Raw genomic sequence first — 19,595 nt, forward strand, 5'->3', positions numbered from 1 at the left:
CATGATACCCACCATGTGTTGCCATTCCTGAGGACTCAGATGTTATTCCTCTGTACCTTGTAAATTCATGCCATACAACTGCTTCACGGTTGAAACACGAATAGGACAGAGGTACCCATGCAATCGACTTTTGTACAAAGTCTCCCTCTGGTATAATATCTGAAAGCAATCAATACAATTTTATATATATTTAGTTAAAACACATTTAGAATACCCAAATACTTCTGGTACCATATGTTACTAGAACCAGTTCTCCCAAAAAGGATTTTATATTAAAACTTAGAATTGATTTGTAGAAAGTAAAATTGGCCTGAATAATGCTCGGCGCGCCTTTACATTTGAATTTTAGTCAATAATTTGCATAATTCAATCAATTTTATATACGTGCTTTTACAACTTGGTCAAAATACCTAATTCCAAAAAATAGAGGTTTTCAATTCGTTGTATACAATATGATATTTTTGCAAATTCTCAACTAATTTTTTTATACCACTGAGGTGGCAAACAAGCATACGGCTCACCTGATGGTAAGTGGTTACCATAGCCTATGAACGCCTGCAATACCAAGGGTATAATTATATTTAATAATTTACAATCCATAGGTTTTACTCCCATGTTGGTCTGTGGCCATTTAGTATCAGGAAACCCTTATGCTTAGACTCGAACTTATGTTAAAAGTAGAAATAAAAGTCAATACAAATGATATGTTCTTTTAATATGTGTTGAAATATACATCCATCTGAACTTTAAATGTCATTTATAACAAATTCTCCATTAATCCATACAAACATTTCTAAATATAATAATATATATGAATCGGTATTTCATGTAATTAAAAGACCTATGATTTGTAATAATATTATAACTCATACATATGTACTTTTACTGATATATTTGAATTAAAACAAATCTCAAACAATTCTCTAGTACACAAGTTTACTGTTTTAAAACTCTACATAAGTACACGAATCTATTCACATTCGACTTCCAATAATAATTCGAATTCCAACTTACTCAGCCTAGTCAAAGGGCAAGTCGACTTACTCAGCCTAGTCAAGGGACAAGTCGACTTACTCAGCCCATTCAGCCACCCGTTGCGTTGACTACGATGATAGTCGACTGATTTATTGTAATATAACTCACATATACCTGCTGACATATATATTTCCAATTTAAAATAACATCTCGAACAATTTTCTAATCCATTAGCTTCCTGTGGGCCTACCATGAAATGTTTTCCGAAATTTCGGAGCCAAACGAAACAGAAATTTGATGTTAAAATTACATAATACATTTGGACATATTAAAAATGTTAAAATATTGTTCTTTTGGACTTTTATGATAGGATCTATGACGAACGAAATGTTCAATTCCATTTATTGGTCCGATTTTGATATAAACAAAAACACAAAACTGAGTCCGAAATTTCGGAATTTCATTTCATTGTAGACCCGTTGTTTTAAAACTCTAGAAACTCGAATCTCTTTACATTTGACTACAGGGACAAGTCAGCTCACTCAGCACACTCAGCCAGACGAGTCGACTACTTACGATATTAGTCATCTCATACCATTATTAGGGTCCATTAAATTATTTTATCTCACATTAAGCAATAACAATTATCTACTATATTTCCAAACTGATTATTTTAATATATAGTCGACAATAAAACCTTTTTATCGAATTTTATTTCCAATTTCGTATTTGTATAATACATATAGAATTTTGAATTCGGCAATTTTTTCTGAAGAAATATCGTCATCGTCGTAGAATACTAACGGACCTGACAAATATTACATATATAGATCCGTCAGTATTCTACGACTATGACGATATGAATATTTCTCTATTCTCTCTCTCTCTTTCTCTCTTTTGTTTCGTCCCTCTTACATCAAGTCCGAGATTTGTTTAAAATATTAGACTTTATCATATATGTAAGTTGTTATTCCATAAGTTTTCTGTTCTTATGACCTAAGAATAATAAATTATATATTGTATGAGACATGGAAATTTACTATCATTAACTTATTATTAAATATCAATGTAAATATTTTTTTCTAATTGGGAATAAATGATATGTAGAACATATTTCAAATACACAATCAGGACTTAACGCAATGGAAAACCTTTTCCAGGTAAATAGTACCTACATACCTGCTTCTTTATTGCCGACGTTTGAAATTTGGAATTTAAAATTAAATATTACAAACGGCTACGACACGAGAACATTTATCAGCTTCACATAAATGTAAAAAAAATAATGCTTATACTATGTTTAATAGAACACCATCTAAACATACTAAATACATACGTATACTACATAAAAAATTCCCACACTAATACAAATATACATAATCAATACAAATGTTTGTATTGTTCAGAAATCGAACCCGCAACCGTTGCAGTGTCGTCCAACTAGATCTGTATCTGTTTACCATCTACATCCATCTTAATTAGAGGGTGAAGTTAAAATAGAACGGGGAATAGTAAGTTAAACATTGAAAAAAAACTTTAAAAAAAAGGCTGTCATACTAACAAAGAGTTTTCCCTTCCATCATATCCTTGTAAAAAATATTCAAATTTACCGATTAAACAATCCTTTAAAAGAAAGCTATTAACTTTCCGTCCCATACATTTACAGTATATCCACTTTAAGCCACTATTCGAAAATTTATTACAATTATTGATAATTTTACAATATATAACATTGGAACAAGAGAACAAAGCGTTACGGTCGTAACAAAGATGGCGTCTCACGCATGAAACCTATGTTCCTGTTAAGGGACTACTCACACTTATTCAGCTCTATTCAGCTTTTATCCATAGAATACAACGATTTTGTATGGAGACGTGTACGCATCCATTCAGCGTTCCGCGTTTATTCTGCTTTCGCAGCAACTCAGTATAAAATGAGGATTAATGTGTATTTATCATGCGAATGCTATTGAGAGCGATCAGCGCTGTTCCGCCGCATTCACCGTCGAACGCGGCGAAACAGCTCTTTACAGGGATGTTTCGCGACTCCTTGTCGACAAGTTGCGACCTGTATTGTTTCTGCATTGATTTGATTTATTATTGCGTAATCATTATGTACGCAAGGAGTAAAGAGTGCAGACGTATTTTATAGTAATTATAATTATTTTATTTTTACGAAATGCAGCATATTCAACGCCGTACGCAGTAGACAAGCGTTTCAGCGGAGATAGCACGCTATGACGGCTTTTCTCATTCTTACGACGCCGTACGCGGCTGATAGAAGCAAAGCTGTATACTCGTATGTGTGACCAAGATCGTTCAGCGAAACGCGAATGGAGGTGAGTAAGTGTGAGTTGTCTCTAATAATACAGGAAAGTTACTTCGGAACATTAATATTGTAGTCATTAATAGCAACATAACATTATGTACATGTCCACAATTCACTCGCTGACCGTGATGGTCAGCTGCTTGCTCCTGTTGTTCTCGAAGCGGTCCATCGTCTTTATGTCCAAGATCATGGAGATTGATATGCCGAGACCTATCAGCATTATGAAGGTCACCATTAAACCAGACCTGCAATTGAAGAAATTATAATAAAATGAAAATATTTTACTTATTTATATTAAATTTTTTTTTATTATGTTACTTGGTACAAACCATAGGTAAATAAAAAAAATAGATTAAGAAAGAGACACCTAATAGAGATACTTTTTTTTTATAAATTCATACATATTATGTATAAAAAAAAATCACCCAGACAAATACAAACAAATATTTATTTTTTTATTTTTTATTTTATTTATTCATAAACAAAAATTTGTATTTGAATGTTATAGTAGATACAATAATTTCATACACTATATAAAATATAAATTAAATCAAGCATAAAACAAATATTATAGTCACTTAGTCATCCCTTAACATAAACAATATAGGTATATATTCAAATTTACTATAATTAGAATTCGTCAATTGAGTACAGACACCTTTCTAGCAGTAATGACTTCAATTTTGTCCTGAAGATATTTAAATCATTCAGTGACTTTAATTCCTTAGGCAGCTTATTAAATATATACCACCGCTTGGTTTCGTGGACAATGTTGTACTATGTTAAATGTGGGTACAATAACCTTTTGTAAATCCATCCTTCTTGTAATTAATCGTTGTTTCATTCTATCCTCTGATTCATATAAATGTCTATTTTTAATTAAATCTATTAGCAGAACATGAATATATAGGCTTGGAACAGTAAGTATTTTTAGTCTTCTAAAATGTCCTGCACACGATTCCCAGGGAGGAATATGAACCATGGCTCTAATGGCTCTCTTTTGTGCTATAAATGCTCTATTTGTGTTATACTTGTAGCTATTTCCCCAAAATTTTATGCTATATCGTAATCGCGATTCTACCAAAGCATAATAGATTGTCAACAACTGGTTTTCTGTAAGCTCTTCTCTCAGAGTACGAAGTGCATAGCATGCAGAGCTTATAGCGTCGTCTACTGCACTTACTTCAGCTTTCCAATTTAAGAGCGAATCTAAATATATACCTAAGAATTTCATTGTTTCAACCATTTTGAGAGCTACTCCATTTACATGTATACTAAGGCTTTGGTTATTTCTAACTGTTGTTTTAAACACCATGACATTAGTCTTAGATGTATTTAGTATCAGGTTATTTACTGAAAACCACGTGTTAAAAGCCGTCATTACTGCATTAGTCTTATTGCTCAAATCCGTTACATTATTACCAGAAATTACTGCATTTGTATCGTCAGCAAAAATAACTATCCCAATATCAAAGAACAAATTGTACATATAATTTATTAAATCATTCAAAAATATTATGAAAAATATTGGGCCTAATACTGAACCCTGAGGTACACCTCTTGTTACAGTTGCTAGTGCTGATTTATATGACTTTTTCATGCCATCGTCATCTATGTCTACAATTTCTACAAACTGTTTTCTGTTACTTAAATAGGACTTCAGTAAGGAAAGAGATTTATCTGTAACACCATAGTAATGAATTTTATTTATCAGTACGTCATGGTCAATAGTGTCGAAGGCAGAGCTCAAGTCCAGGAATATTCCAGCTACTTTCAATTTTTCATTAAGTCGTCTTGTTATGTCGTCGATCATAGTATCTATTGCATCAGACGTTCCAACTCCTTTTTGATATCCAAACTGACGTCCATTCAACAACTTATTTGTATTAAGGTGAGTCATTAATTGTACTTTAATTAACTTTTCAAAAATTTTTGATAATATTGGGGGAAGAGCAATTGGTCTATAATTATTTACATCAGATTTTGACAACTTCTTATGTACGGGAATAATTTTTGATATTTTTAATTGATCTGGAAAAATGCCTTGATTAATACATGCATTAAATAAATACGATAAGGGCTCTGCCAATATGTCAATATTATCCTTAATTATTTTTGAGGGCATATCATCGTAGCCACTTGAATTTTTATTTTCCATTTTCTTTACTACAGAGGTTACTTCTGATACAGTAGTTTGTCGGAACTCAATGTTTTTTTCAGGCTTCAAACCATTTCTGTGTAATATTGCCATTGCTTCTTGAATATTTGTAGTATTTATTTTTTTACTGCAATCAAATTTATTAGAAAACATTTCTATAATTTCTTTAGGATCTTTGATAGTTATATTATTTGATTTTAGTATAATTTTCTCATGTATAGTCGAAAATTTGTTATTTCTATATTTATTTACAACTTTCCATATTTCTTTGTTGGAGTTTTTACAATTATTTATACTATTTTGCACAGTGAACGTTTTTGAATGTCTTATTACCTTCCTGTAAATATTTATGTATTTTTTCCGATAATTATATAAGCTCACGTGGTTATGGTTATTATCCAAAGTACAGAGAATACGTTTCATTTTGCTAGAAACTCTAATACCTTTCGTTACCCACTTCAATTTTCCATTATTACGAATATTAGTTTTGATTATTTTCTTTCTAAAACTTTTTCTAAAAATATCACTGAATTTATGCAAAAAGTCATTTATACCCAATTGAAGCCATTTCACTTTCTTTAAGCTCTGTCTAAAATTTCTATTATTGTATGCATTAAAAATTCTTTTTCAACGCTTATATATTTTTGCTTCCATTTTTCTTGGTTAAAATTTTCTGATAAGACTTGAGTCATGATAGCTGCATGCCCGTCTGAAAGTCCATTATAATCTACTGTAGTGTTAGTAAATGAATTGTCTGATAGGTTTGTTAATAGATTATCAATACATGAGTGGGATTCATTTCTCACATATGTGATGTCATTAATAAGATATCTAAAATTATACGATTTGATTAAGTTTATAAAGTCAACTTTCATTTTACTTTCTTTTGCTAAGTCAATATTGAAGTCACCACATATTATACATTTCTTATCAAAGTAATACTGTAAAAATAATTCAAATTTTTCAATAAAAGTGTCAACGTTAGAACCATTTTGATAACAACAAAAATAATTTATCCCTGTGCTAGAATCCTGAACTCCACATATTTCAAAATGCCTTTCATCACTGAATTTTTCACAAGCAACAATATTTTTTGCTTGTCTGTTCTTATTAACTAATATTAGAGTGCCGCCTCTCTTTTTATTAATTCTAGAATAACATGATTTTAAATCATACTTCGTAAAATTTATTGAAGTTAGAGAATCCATTTTTAAAAAATGTTCGGAAATACAAACGTAATCAGGTGAATTAAGAAGCATTTCGAAATATAACTCCAATTGATCCAATTTCGTTCTAAGACCACAAACATTTTGATAAAATATGTTTGTAGGAGCGCATGCAGTTAAACCTTTATTACGCGTATTAAAGACGAAAACAAGTATCTGAATTTTCATTTTCATTTTGATATTCAACTCCTGCTTGCGTGGCCTGTATCACATATTCTGTCTCCGTCTGAGTGGACTGAGATACATATGTTCTGGTCAATGTATTTTTATATTGTGAACTTATATTATTTTTGCTTTTTTGCATATATATATTATATTTAATTTTATAGTCAATCATCAATATATCTTTAAGCAATCTTTGGCTAATATGCGTTGTAAAATAATTTTTGTATGGCAAATATCTACTGAAGTCCATGTTAATGAAAGTTACATTTTTAAATTGGTTACAAATCATTTTTAGGTTACTATTTAGTTTACGTTCATTTAACACAACATTTTTTGGTATTTCTCCTATTAATACATTAGCTTTACATTTTAAATTATTTAAAAAACAATACAAGTACGATATGCATTCATATGGATTCTTATCATGTATACCACCCAAAACAATTATATAATCATTTTCCGTCAAAGAGTTCTGAGATTGTACATTCTGACCAATTATATCACTCAAACGTGCTCCTGGTTTAAAAGTGCAATGTACTTTGTATTGTGATCCTAACAAATTTTGCATTTTTTGTCGCAGTCCTCTTCCTTGTTCATCAGCCATAATAATTACTTTTTTCTGCTGGATCGATTCTACATTTAATTTTTTCTTTGTAGTAGTTAATAAGACAGAAGGAGAGACAGAAGCGGATATATTGCTTTCTGGATTATCTTTACATGTATCCGCACGGTTTGGTAATGATTTCAATATATTTATATTATTACAGATATTGGAGTCCTGATTCTTTAACTTAGGCGATGTGCATTCTGTATGTAATAATTTTCTTGGTATATTGGTACATAATATACTCATAAATACAAATGTTTGTATTATGTATAAATCGAACCCGAGACCATACGGTGTATTCCACTAACATCAGTACAGTTGTGGAAAGTAAAAATAATATAAACAAAATAATAATAAATATAAATAAAATAAACAAATCTCACCATATAGGGACTGTAGTGAAGCCGACACAGTCGAAGGCGTCCGCGAACTTCCCAGTGCTGTCCATGTACGGCTGCATCTGAAAGGACGAGGCACGCCGGGTGGAATCCATATCGATAGATAGATAGATAATTTATTTGCATTACTTACAGCACACAAATTACAACATACATATACAAAAAAAAGCGAGATAACATAAATGGTTAAAAAAATACATAAAGCTAAATACAATTTTCGTTTGTGAGTGTGCCATAGCAATACAAAATGGCCACAACTCAGTTTATTGCTTCGCCCTCAAAATTAATTAAAGTTAAGATTAAAAAATTATATATCGCCGTGTGGTCCCGGCATAGAAGGGGTCGTCCCTTTCTTTCCCGTGGGTGTCGTAAGAGGCGACTAAGGTAACTTATTGGTCTCAGAAGTTCATATCACTAGTTAGTTACTATACTACTACGATTCGCAATTTGGGCGTCGAAAAGTTAATACTAGGCTCCAGCAGCGATATAATAATTCACCTGAAGACGCCTCGTTTAGAGATAAAAACACATGTCGCAAAACGTGCGTGGACTGTATAGCGGTCAGAGGCTGATGTCTAATAAGGAAGCGCTGATAATAATAGTAGTAATAATTCTTCGAACGTTGGCAGTCGCACACAAACTACATACATACATATCTGTCACGCCTGTCTCCCATTAGGGTAGGCAGAAACAATGGAACGCCAAATGCTTCGATTCAAACAAACCTCTGCACGCAAACTAATGGTAGCAGAATTAAACAAAATAGTTCTTATCAACTAACTGGTAAAATCTATGATAACAACACCTTGTGATTGGGGGGAAAGGGATTGTTAGCAATGGAATTTGACAGCCCCATTGCTAGCAATATGCCTTATTAGGTCGACCTCCACCTGGTTCCCCCTGGAAACCATCGTGAACAATTCTTGTTGAATTCGTCACGATGAGCTAACTGACCTACTTCATCCTCACCTATCATTCTTCACTGGTGCCCCACCGGTGTAGACCAATAGCGCAGGTGGGGCTACCATTCCATTATCATCCATTAAAAAAAACTTGTGATTGTGAAGAAATAAACCTCACCTGAATATCAGGTAGCGTCAACGTCGCCTCTTCAGAGGAGTAGACTAAAGGCTGTGAGCAGTGATACGCCCGGCCGAGGACGGCGGAAGGCGCGTCAGGGGGCGCTGGTGCCTTCAAGTTCAGGCCAGTCGTCTCCAGCCCGAACTTCACCTCCACACCGACCGCCGTCCACCAGCCGGCGGCTTGTTTGAAACTGAACTCTAAAGTTATCTGCAAATGAGAAATATGAATCAACTAAATATCACTGTTGGTTCACAGTTTTCTATCCAGTTTTTAATACGCAATGATCAACGATAAGATTTTTTTTTAATGGGTGAAAATGGTATGGTAACCCCGCCTGCGCTAACGGGATACGCTGGCGGAGCACCAGTGAAGGGCGATAGATGAAAATGAAAACAGGCCAGTTAGCCCATCATGATGAATTCATATATATATATATATATATATATATATATATATATATATATATATATATATATATATATATATATATATATATATATATATATATATATATATATATATATATATATATAAATATATATACCCGATTATTATATATATATATATATATAAATACGTGCAAATATAATTTTAATTATAAGCCCACCTTATCCCTGGTGTCGCCGTCAGCAAACCGCACCACCAGTATGGTGTAGAGCCTGGTGGGCTTCACGGTGGGCTCCCCCACCGGCGCATTCAGCACGATCACCGTACCGTTGGTCCACCGCAGCTCCGGCCACCCCGACGAGTACAGGAGGGCATTTTTACCAGGCTGACCTGAAACGAACGCAATAAACGAAGCGAAGTTAGTATCCTTTTCGAATATAAAAAAAGCTATATCTTAATACTGTGTCCCGCGTGTGTGAATCTGCATAATAGTATAAAATATTGTATATTCTAAGTTAGGACATAACCTATCTGTGTATCAAATTTCATGTAAATCTGTTTAGTAGTTTTTGCATGAAAGAGAAACACCCATTCATACGTCCACCTACCCCCAATATGAGGGGGGAAAGGGATTGTTAGCAATAAGTTTGACACCATTGCTAGTAATATGCCCTATTAGATCGACCTCCACGTGGTTCCCCCTGGAAAATATCGTGAACAATTGTTATTAAATTCGTCACGATGGACCAACTGACCTGCTTTATCCTCACCTATTATTCTTCACTGGTGCCCCGCCGGCGTATCCCGATAGCGCAGGCAGGGTTACCATTCCATTATCACCCATTAAAAAAAACCCCCAATGTGAGCCCAGATTTGATCGGGAATATGGATAGGTAAAGAGGGTATTTTAATGGGTATATGGTAACCCCGCCTGCGTTATAGGTATACACTAACAGGGTACCAATGGGGGGAAGGAATTGTTAGCAATGGAGTTTGACAGCCCCATTGCTAGCAATACGCCCTATCAGTTCAACCTCCGCGTGGTTCCCCCTGGAAACCATCGTGAACAATTCTCGTTGAATTCGTCACGATGGGCTAACTGACATGTTTCATCCTCGTCTATCATCCTTCATTGGTACCCCGCCAGTGTAGTGGAGCTACTATTTTATTATCACCTATAAACAGGGTACCAATGAGAAATGACAGATGAGCATGAAAGCAAATCAGTTAGCCCATCCTGACGAATTCAACTAGAATTAAGCACGATGGTTTCCAGGGAGAACCACGTAAAGGTCGACCTGATAGGGTATATTGTTAGTAATGGGGTTATTTGACCCCATTACTAACAATTCGTTTCCCCACAGATAAGGAGGGTAAAAGGATGTTGCGGCTTTCCGTTCAAAATTGTTTTAAAGTACGAATACATTAAAAATGATGATATTATATTAACCCGAATGAGATATCAGTTGTCATTATCTCAGTCTATCTACAACGAGTCTAAGGGACCTGGTGTGTGTTATCATAATTCACGCGTGCGAAGTCGCGGCCAAGAGCTAGTGTTCAGTATACGCACCAGTGGCATTGTATAACGCGTACTTGGGTAGCGCGCGCCCGCCAGGCTTGTCATCGTCCGCAGCAGTGCTGTCACTGGTGGTTGCCTCCTCGGCAGCCTGCCGCCTCGCGCGCGGCCACGACTCGCTCTCATAGTCCGCCGACTGGCTTCGGGACACCGAATTGCCTATTAACAAACGGAAACGTTGTACAAAAGTCGTCGTGTTTACGTATCTCTTTCCCACATGTGGTTCCGAGTTGGTGAGAAAAAGATAAAACATATCAACAACTAAATTTTTTTTTATACAACATAGAATGGCAGACAAGCTGACGGTCCACCTGATGGAAAGTGATAACCGTCGCCTATAGACATGAGCAGTACCATGGACATAACAGAGTATACTGTTTCGCCCATGATACCCCCCATGCGTTGCCATTCCTGAGGACTCAGGTGTTATTCCTCTGTACCCTGTAAATTCACTGCCTTATCCCACTCTTCAAACTAAAACACAGCCATGCAAACACAACTGTTTAACGTTGTAGTTCAGACTGCATTATAAAGACAAATACGACAATCGTCAAAATATTGCTCATCGTAAACGCTAGGCGCTAATCATTGACAATAATTTTATTCTTTTTATTTATTACAATAAAATTATATATTTAAATTGTCAATATCCTCATTACAATTACTGCTTAACTTAAACTAAATTTATTATTTTTTTTATAAATGCTACAATAAAATCTAAATAAATAAGTAAAATGAAATTTACAGTTGAATTCTGGCAACACTTTTCATTAGAGGAAGATTTTGTTGGACGAGCGAAAAGTCATCTCTGTTACGTCCATGGTTTTTCATCGAATAATAATAACGACGGTTTCTTAAATTCCATCATTTGGACCGTCAGCTTGTTTGCCATTCTAAGTTATATAAAAAAAAATTATGTACCCATATTGAAACATGCTAGTATTGCTTTTTGTCCGCTACATCCTACGCGTAGATTTCAAAAATAGAAAAATTTATTAAATAAACTACTTCACATGGGCTATCAAAGTAAAACACATACATAACATAATAAAACACATAGTTGTATACAGCTGTGAAAATCGTGATTTTTGCTTTCACGTGACGCCAGAAGGAATATATAGGTAGACAAAATTTCTGTAAATTATTGTTTTGGCCTCTATCGGTCTTACTTAAGATTCTTGTTAATTTTTTTTTACATATCTTCCATATACAAACATTGTGTAGATACATTTTTATTACATACATACATAGGGTAGGCAGAAACAATGGAACGCCAAGTGCTTCGATTCAAACAAACCTCTTTCGCTTCTTCCACATTCATCAATCTTTTCATACACACTCGCCAGTTACGGGTACTTTTAATTTGGCCCTTGTACAGTATGTTGTCTATTTGGTCAACATACGTCCGTCTAGCGCGGCCCCTACCGACATCTCCATTCATTTACATTTTCAGTTACATTTTTATTATTGTAATAAAATTACTTATATCGTTACCAACCCAGTATTCCAAGCACACGCCCTGAGCCATATATGTCCTGTAAACGGGCAAAGGTCTCCGTCATTTGAGCGTCCCGCTCTGACCACGGCCCTTGTAGAGTTAGCATCTGAAACGAGACAGTAATTAAAAGTAAGTAAATTACATATATATGTAGAATGGTGCCTAATGGAAATTGGTAACCGGCACCTAAAGACATGAACAGTACCAGCGATATCTGAGAATGCACTGTATGTGTAAAATAGAATCAGAACAGATAAAAGTGCGCCATAAGAGACACTTCGGTGAATTAATCACATTTTTTGATAAAAAGATGATCACGGGAACAGTATCCAAATAAAATTATTAACAAATGTAAACACTAAATGAAATAATCGATTATTTATTTGTACTATCTGCTATAAATAAACTATATATATAACCTAGGTATATATTATCCATGGGCCATGCAATAAATAAATAAGGGAGACTTTGTACAAAAGTCGATTGCTTGGGTACCTCTGTCCCATTCGTGTTTCAACCGTGAAGCAGTTGTGTTTGCGTGACTGTGTTTCGGTTTGAAGGCTGGAATATGACGTGAATTTACTGGGTACAGAGAAATAACACCTGATTCCTCAGGAATGGCAACGCATGGGGGGTATCATGGGCGAAACAGTATACTCTGTTATGTCCATGGTACTGCTCATGTCTATAGGCGATGGTTACCACTTTCCATCAGGTGGGCCGTCAGTTTGTTTGCCATTCTAAGTTGGATAAAACAAACAAAACAAATAAATAATATCATTGAACATCAGCAGACTGTCCTACAGTTATAACAATAACTCGTTTATTTAGATTACCATCAACTGCTATTGAAAGTTACTTTAACTCACCTGTGTTTCGTTACTGATATAATCCGGATGTACGTCCAAGAAGTCCTGAGGCAACACCAACGTAGCCTGTCCCTCCAGCATCTTCCTTAACCTGGGGAAGTACCCACTCGACAGTGGCACCGAGTCCTGGTTGTTGAAGACGACTATCGCCGCCTGTTCGCCGTATACCCTCATCAGGTCATCTTGACCTAAATATTTAAGTGCTGGCCTTTTGTATTTCTCAAGCGATTTTGGACCGAAAAACAAGAACGGACCTTCTAAATTCGCGTACACTGTATATATGTACGTTAATAATAATATTAAATGAATTTTTGAATGCATTTTGAATGTTCACTGATATGTTTGGACTGTGAATGAAGACGGGGGTGCAAATCGATTTGTGTCCGCGCATGCGTCGAGCGAGTGCACTTCAGAGATGAAATGTAGAGAACATTGTATTTGAGTACAGGTGGCATGAATTTTATATATTTTAATATGATTCAAATAAGTAAATGTACTCAAGGTTATAATTATTATAATATTATTTTATACATGCATGGTGTTTGTCTATCATGCACAGGTTTTCAACGACCATATAATTGTTATATATATATATATATATATATATATATATATATATATATATATATATATATATATATATATATATATATATATATATATATATATATATATTCCCTTTCTATTTACTATATCTTTTAATTCGGTGTGCCTCCTGGCATAGGCCACCTCCAGCTCTCCCCACTGAACTCTATCCTCCGCCACTCTACTCCAGTAAGGCCCTAAAGTTTGACGGATGTCGTCTATCCATCTTATTTTCGAACGCCCCTTTCTTCTAGTGTCTTCTCTTGGATACCATAAAGTTATTTATTTACTCCATTTGTCAATTTTGCAACGTAGCATAACGCATAACAGTACAGGGGCGGGCTCTTGCGGGCTCTTCTCAACATACGAGTATAACAACTTTCCGAGCCATGTATTCATAAAAATGACAATTTAAAACGGCTTGTGTACAAGTTTATTTGAATAAGGATGATTTAAATTTGATTTTGATGGGGTACCCAGTTACGTCATAGTATTGGTCATTGGACATGGCCAATACTATCTCTACCGCATATATACAGGTATGTATAAATATACCTGACCAAATTAGTTGAACCAATTTTTCTAATTGGATTCGAAATTGGCCAAGTTATTGCGTAATTACACATAAAAAATACAGACGACTTGAAGACCGCCTTTTTTTTAAGTTATAAATGGAAAGTAAAATATGTAGCTTTTTATAATCTTTTTCATTAATTTTACCATTTGTTTTGTGAAATGGGTGGTAAGTTTAATAAAACGAAGTGAATAATAACAACAACAATTTATTATACTGTACAAATTTGGTTTAATATAATCATTTAAATATACATAAAAAAATCTAGTTTGTGCCTACTCATTAAAAACAGTCTGTACAAATACTTCTAATAATAAACGTTTATTATTTATATTCATGCCATGGAAAAAGACAGTAAACATATATATATATATATATATATATATATATATATATATATATATATATATATATATATATATATATATATATATATATATATATATATATATATATATATCCAAATAAAAAAAAATAATGGAATAAATTTTGAAGAAACGAACGAGCGACACTCTTATTAGATAGGATTTAATTTGATTTCTTTCTTTTATAAATATACTTTTAAATCAATACACTGAACCCAAATATTGTTCTTTTAATAACTATATTTTTATGTAGCTTGGAATGCTAAACAAGCTGACGTCTCGCCTGATGGAATGTGGTAACTATTGCCTATAAAAATGAACAACACCGTGAACGCCATAGAGCGGAGTTTCCCAACGTGGGGCCCACGCCCCACAGGTAGGCAATTTGATAGTTAAGGAGGCCAATTAAAAATGGACTCGAAGCGATTTTAACCCTACTACGACTAAATGCTAAGAGTATATATCGGTGCCAAATTTAACAAAAAAAAGTAAATAAAAAAAATGTTATGAATATTTATTAGGTATAATTTCATTTGACGTTACCAAAATATTAACTGGACAATTATAGCGTCAAGTAAACTTTGTCAGGAAAAATAATGTATGGGGCATAAAAATTTTAGAAATGTTCAAGTGGGACATGGCACAAAAATGGTTGGGAAATACTGTCACAGAGTCTACCGTGATGCTTACGGTACCTCTCATGCGTTGCCATTCCTGACAACTAAGATATATGTATACTATAACGCACAGTTTCGTTTAAAAAAATACGCGTCTACCAAGAGTTTTTTTTTTTTTTATATATATATGTTTTACCTTCTTTAAATATCTCTCTCTCTATCGTACCCTGTACTGTTTTTCCAGATAAGGTTTTATTCAGTTTGTTTTATGACGGAAAAAGAGGAATTAATTGGCATTAATAATTTACAGAATATTCAAAAATTTCTGATTTAAGTTCAGCTGTTTTAGTGAAAATGGCGTTATGAGATGTAAGTATTTTGCAACTCGATGCTCCATCTAAAATTATACTAAATAAGTTCAAATATAAAATTGTCTTTTTAAAGTATTGCAGGTACAATTTTGATTGTTGTAGAATGCCTCAGTTTTAATTCTATAAATGTTATCCATATAGAACATTTTTTTTATATATTATTTATTTTTTTTTATTATAAATAGAGACGTCAGTATTAGAAGAAATGAGACGTGCACACGACTCGCTGCAGATCGGGAAAAGATGAACGAATTCTCTGTAACAATAAATAATGCAATTATTATATTTATTACAATTATACATATCATATACATTTATTTATATAAATATATATTTATATATTAATTACTATATTTATATTGGAATTTTATTCTAAGAAGTTTGAATGAGCAAGACGTCGGTTATTGATGGAATGGTAACACTTAAGCCAATCGTTTTTATACAGAGATATAGAAACGTATTTAAGGGGGACTAGGTGAGTTCTAGAAATATTTTCCCTAGTTCTAGAATAATTATTATCCAGGTCACCCTGGAAATAAACATACTAGTACAAAAATGCAACAGATAAAATCCGGCTCGAAGGATCACAATATATATACTTCACAGTCCTTTGTATTAAATATCCCTGTTTTCTGTCACGCCTTGTGTGAGTAAAGACGCCATTGTCTATGACCTTGATTATATGAATGTCATTATCTAAAAACAGCTACGATTTACTAACGCAACGGGAACTAGTGATTCCACTGCTAACAAAGTCACCAGAGGGAGACTTTGTACAAAAGTCGATTGCTTGGGTACCTCTGTCCCATTCGTGTTTCAACCGTGAAGCAGCTGTGTTTGCATGGCTGTGTTTTGGTTTGAAGGGTGGGATATAGCGTGAATTTACTGGGTACAGAGGAATAACACCTGAGTCCTCAGGAATGGCAACACATGGGGGGTATCATGGGCGAAACAGTATACTCTGTTATGTCCATGGTACTACTCATGTGTATAGGCGACGTTTACCACTTTCCATCAGTTGGACCGTCAGCTTGTTTGCCATTCTAAGTTGTATAAAAAAAAATCGTAGGGAAGGTGTCTTTAGTAATAAGGACCAAGAGCCCCATTTCAATGAATATACCCAATCAAGTAGACCTCCACGTGGAAACATTCGTGGTTAATTCTTGGTAAACTCGTGACAATGAGCCGAATTTCATAACTTCATGTTCACAGATAGCGCGGGCAGAGTTGCCATTCCAATTTGTTCTCATAAAAATCCTATCAGATTGACCTCCGCCTGGTCCCCTAGAAACCATCGTGTTTAGATAGATAGATAGATAGATACTCTTTATTGTTTCCTCCAAAAGATTACAATAGTAAACTTATAATAGATATAAACAATTACTAGTTTAATACTAGTAAATCTGGTCACGAAGAGCATCAGGCCTGATTATATCACTAGTACTCCGCCAGCGTAAAAGGCAGACGTCTGCATTAATAATTTACGAAAATAGAACGATAATCCTTACCATTACATTTTCGTCGATAAAAAAAAAGGAATTAAAAGAAAGTTCTTAAGCATGTAAATTTTAAAACGATAATCTACTCGAGTTGGATCTATTTACAGGTTGTTCGCTGGCTTCATTCAGACTCTGCTTGCGCCTGTGTCTTGTATAAGTGATTTTTTCCATTTTTCATTTAATTTGGATAGTTTTTTTTTAATGGGTGATAATGGAATGGTAACCCCACCCGCGCCAACGGTATACACCGGCGGGGCACCAGTGAAGGATGATAGGTGAGGATGAAGTAGGTCAGTTAGCCCATCGTGACGAATTCAACAAGAATTGTTCACGATGGTTTCCATGGGGAACCACGTGGAGGTCGACCTAATAGAGCATATTGGTAGCAATGGGGCTGTCAAACTCCCCTAATTTGGATAGTTTGGATAGTCGCTTTAAATGAATTGTTATTAAAATGTTATAATTACACAAATATACCTAATGAATATTTCAAATTTATTTTGGACAGTTTGTTCTTTGTTAATAAATAAATAAATCTTGTAACTCACTTTTCTTCTCGTTGGGATCTGTGACGCCACACTGTCGATATGAGGTTGTCTTCTTCCTCTTGGTTTCCACGTAACCAGGTATGAATATACTGGGCTCATCCAGCCGCCCGGATGCCAGCAACCTGCGTAAACATCAAGAAGTAGGTTTTACTTCTTGAACCAAAGTGAGCTTGAACCAAAATGGTCACGTACCTTAGAAATAACGCTCGGGCTATGAAATGAGTTCCCTGAAGAGATTTTCCCTACAGACTATAGTATGGGGTTCTTCAAAAAGGGTATATTAAGGTTTCTTCAGGGTCGGCAACGAGCACGTGGCACCTTTGGTGTTACAAGCGTCGATAGGCTAAAGTGACCGTTTATGATCAGACGGGCTGTATGCTTGTTTGTCACATTTGTGGTATAAAAAAAAATCCCCAGAAAATAACCACTATGGACTACGTGAAGGTTGACCTAATAGGGTGCATATCGATAGCAATGAAGCAGTTAGCCCAGATCATTAACAATTCCTTTACTAATTGTTTTCATTGTGTACATATCAGTTATACAGGAATACGAAGAAATAAAAGAGGCATGCTAACTTGGTGAAGTCGAGCTCGAGGCGGTTGGCGTGCGGGCCGCTGAAGTGCAGCAGCACGTGCAGGCAGGCGCCGGCGTGCAGCGGCCGCGTGCGGCGCGCGTCCACGCCCACCGCCCACTCGGGCGCGCCCAGCACGCGCCGCACCTCCGCCAGGAACAGGCCCCTGCGCACCGCCACGAGCTTAGCGGCTCGTGCACACTACCTTGTGTACTTACGAGTGCAATGTATGCCCCAACATGGACCATCGAGTGGTAAAAACGAACCAAAATTCAGTCAGCCAGATGTGACATTTTGATAACAATTGGTTTATTCTTAGTAAAGTTTTCGTATTAGGAGTATTTAGGACACTCCAGCTAGATATACGATGTAAACTAATATGTATTTATACATATATGATACGATGACGTATGTACATATATTACAATAACCCACGTATCCCTAGAAGATTCTGATGTCATTAAAATTACCTTGGGTACTATAAGTTTTCGGTGATATTGATCACGACCAGACGACGCAAATTGGAACGGCATAGACCATGACGTTAGATGACAGGTGTTATCTGTGATCCCAAAGTACTAGTTAAACTTGATGAATTGTTTTATAAGACTATCATAAGATCAGTACCCATGTATATACATATCGTAACGAGACATGGCCTATATTTTCACAGCATGTACAGGATTACCACATTGCTGAGATGAAAATGCTACGCTGGATGTGTGAAGTTACGCGTGCTGATTGCATCCCTAAAGAACACATTCGCGACAGTCTTGATGTACGTAAGTCAAAATTCAATTTCATAAAGAATACTAGTACGTTTCGACTTCCCGATTTCCCTCAAATCTAAAAACCCCAAAACAAGGGAACCAGTACAATTTCTGACACATGAGGCATCTTCAATACCTTAGTCCTCGGATGTGAATGAATAAAATGGAGTTATTGAAGTCACACTTACAGAACAAATCTCGGCGGCTTCATAATATTGAAGGCTTTGATGATATCCTTGTCTGGTTCTATGTTGGCGCACGCGAACCTCTCGCCACTCCGCTCCGGCCCGAAGATCACGATGGAGCGCCCCATCGCGCTCACAGTGCCCTCTAGTGGGAAATTGCTGTCCACGAACATTTGACGTTCGCCTCCTATGTCTGCAGAGAAAATTATTTAACGCACATTTATTAGACTCTT

General features: G+C 35.1%; 1 protein-coding gene across 2 annotated transcripts in view; it reads right to left on the reverse strand.

The window, feature by feature from the left end:
* Positions 1-698: 698 nt before the first annotated feature.
* LOC113514487 (uncharacterized) overlaps positions 699-19,595 on the reverse strand; it is a 31,830-nt gene continuing 12,933 nt past the window's right edge. Inside the window, exons 14-23 of one of the 2 annotated variants that reach the window (XM_052896809.1) lie at positions 19,366-19,555; positions 18,412-18,573; positions 17,834-17,955; positions 13,275-13,546; positions 12,406-12,511; positions 10,902-11,066; positions 9,549-9,718; positions 8,939-9,148; positions 7,844-7,920; positions 699-3,549 (exon numbers count right to left, since the gene is read on the reverse strand). In XM_052896809.1, the coding sequence (XP_052752769.1) occupies positions 3,417-3,549; positions 7,844-7,920; positions 8,939-9,148; positions 9,549-9,718; positions 10,902-11,066; positions 12,406-12,511; positions 13,275-13,546; positions 17,834-17,955; positions 18,412-18,573; positions 19,366-19,555 (1,607 nt within the window). In that variant the 3' untranslated portion in view covers positions 699-3,416. Of the gene's footprint in view, positions 3,550-7,843; positions 7,921-8,938; positions 9,149-9,548; positions 9,719-10,901; positions 11,067-12,405; positions 12,512-13,274; positions 13,547-14,887; positions 16,043-17,833; positions 17,956-18,411; positions 18,574-19,365; positions 19,556-19,595 lie in introns of those variants that run through there. The other variant, XM_052896808.1, reaches the window with a different exon arrangement.

Source organism: Galleria mellonella, unplaced genomic scaffold (genome assembly GCF_026898425.1).
Source record: "Galleria mellonella isolate WM207_F2 unplaced genomic scaffold, CSIRO_AGI_GalMel_v1 utg35, whole genome shotgun sequence".
Taxonomy (NCBI): domain Eukaryota; kingdom Metazoa; phylum Arthropoda; class Insecta; order Lepidoptera; family Pyralidae; genus Galleria; species Galleria mellonella.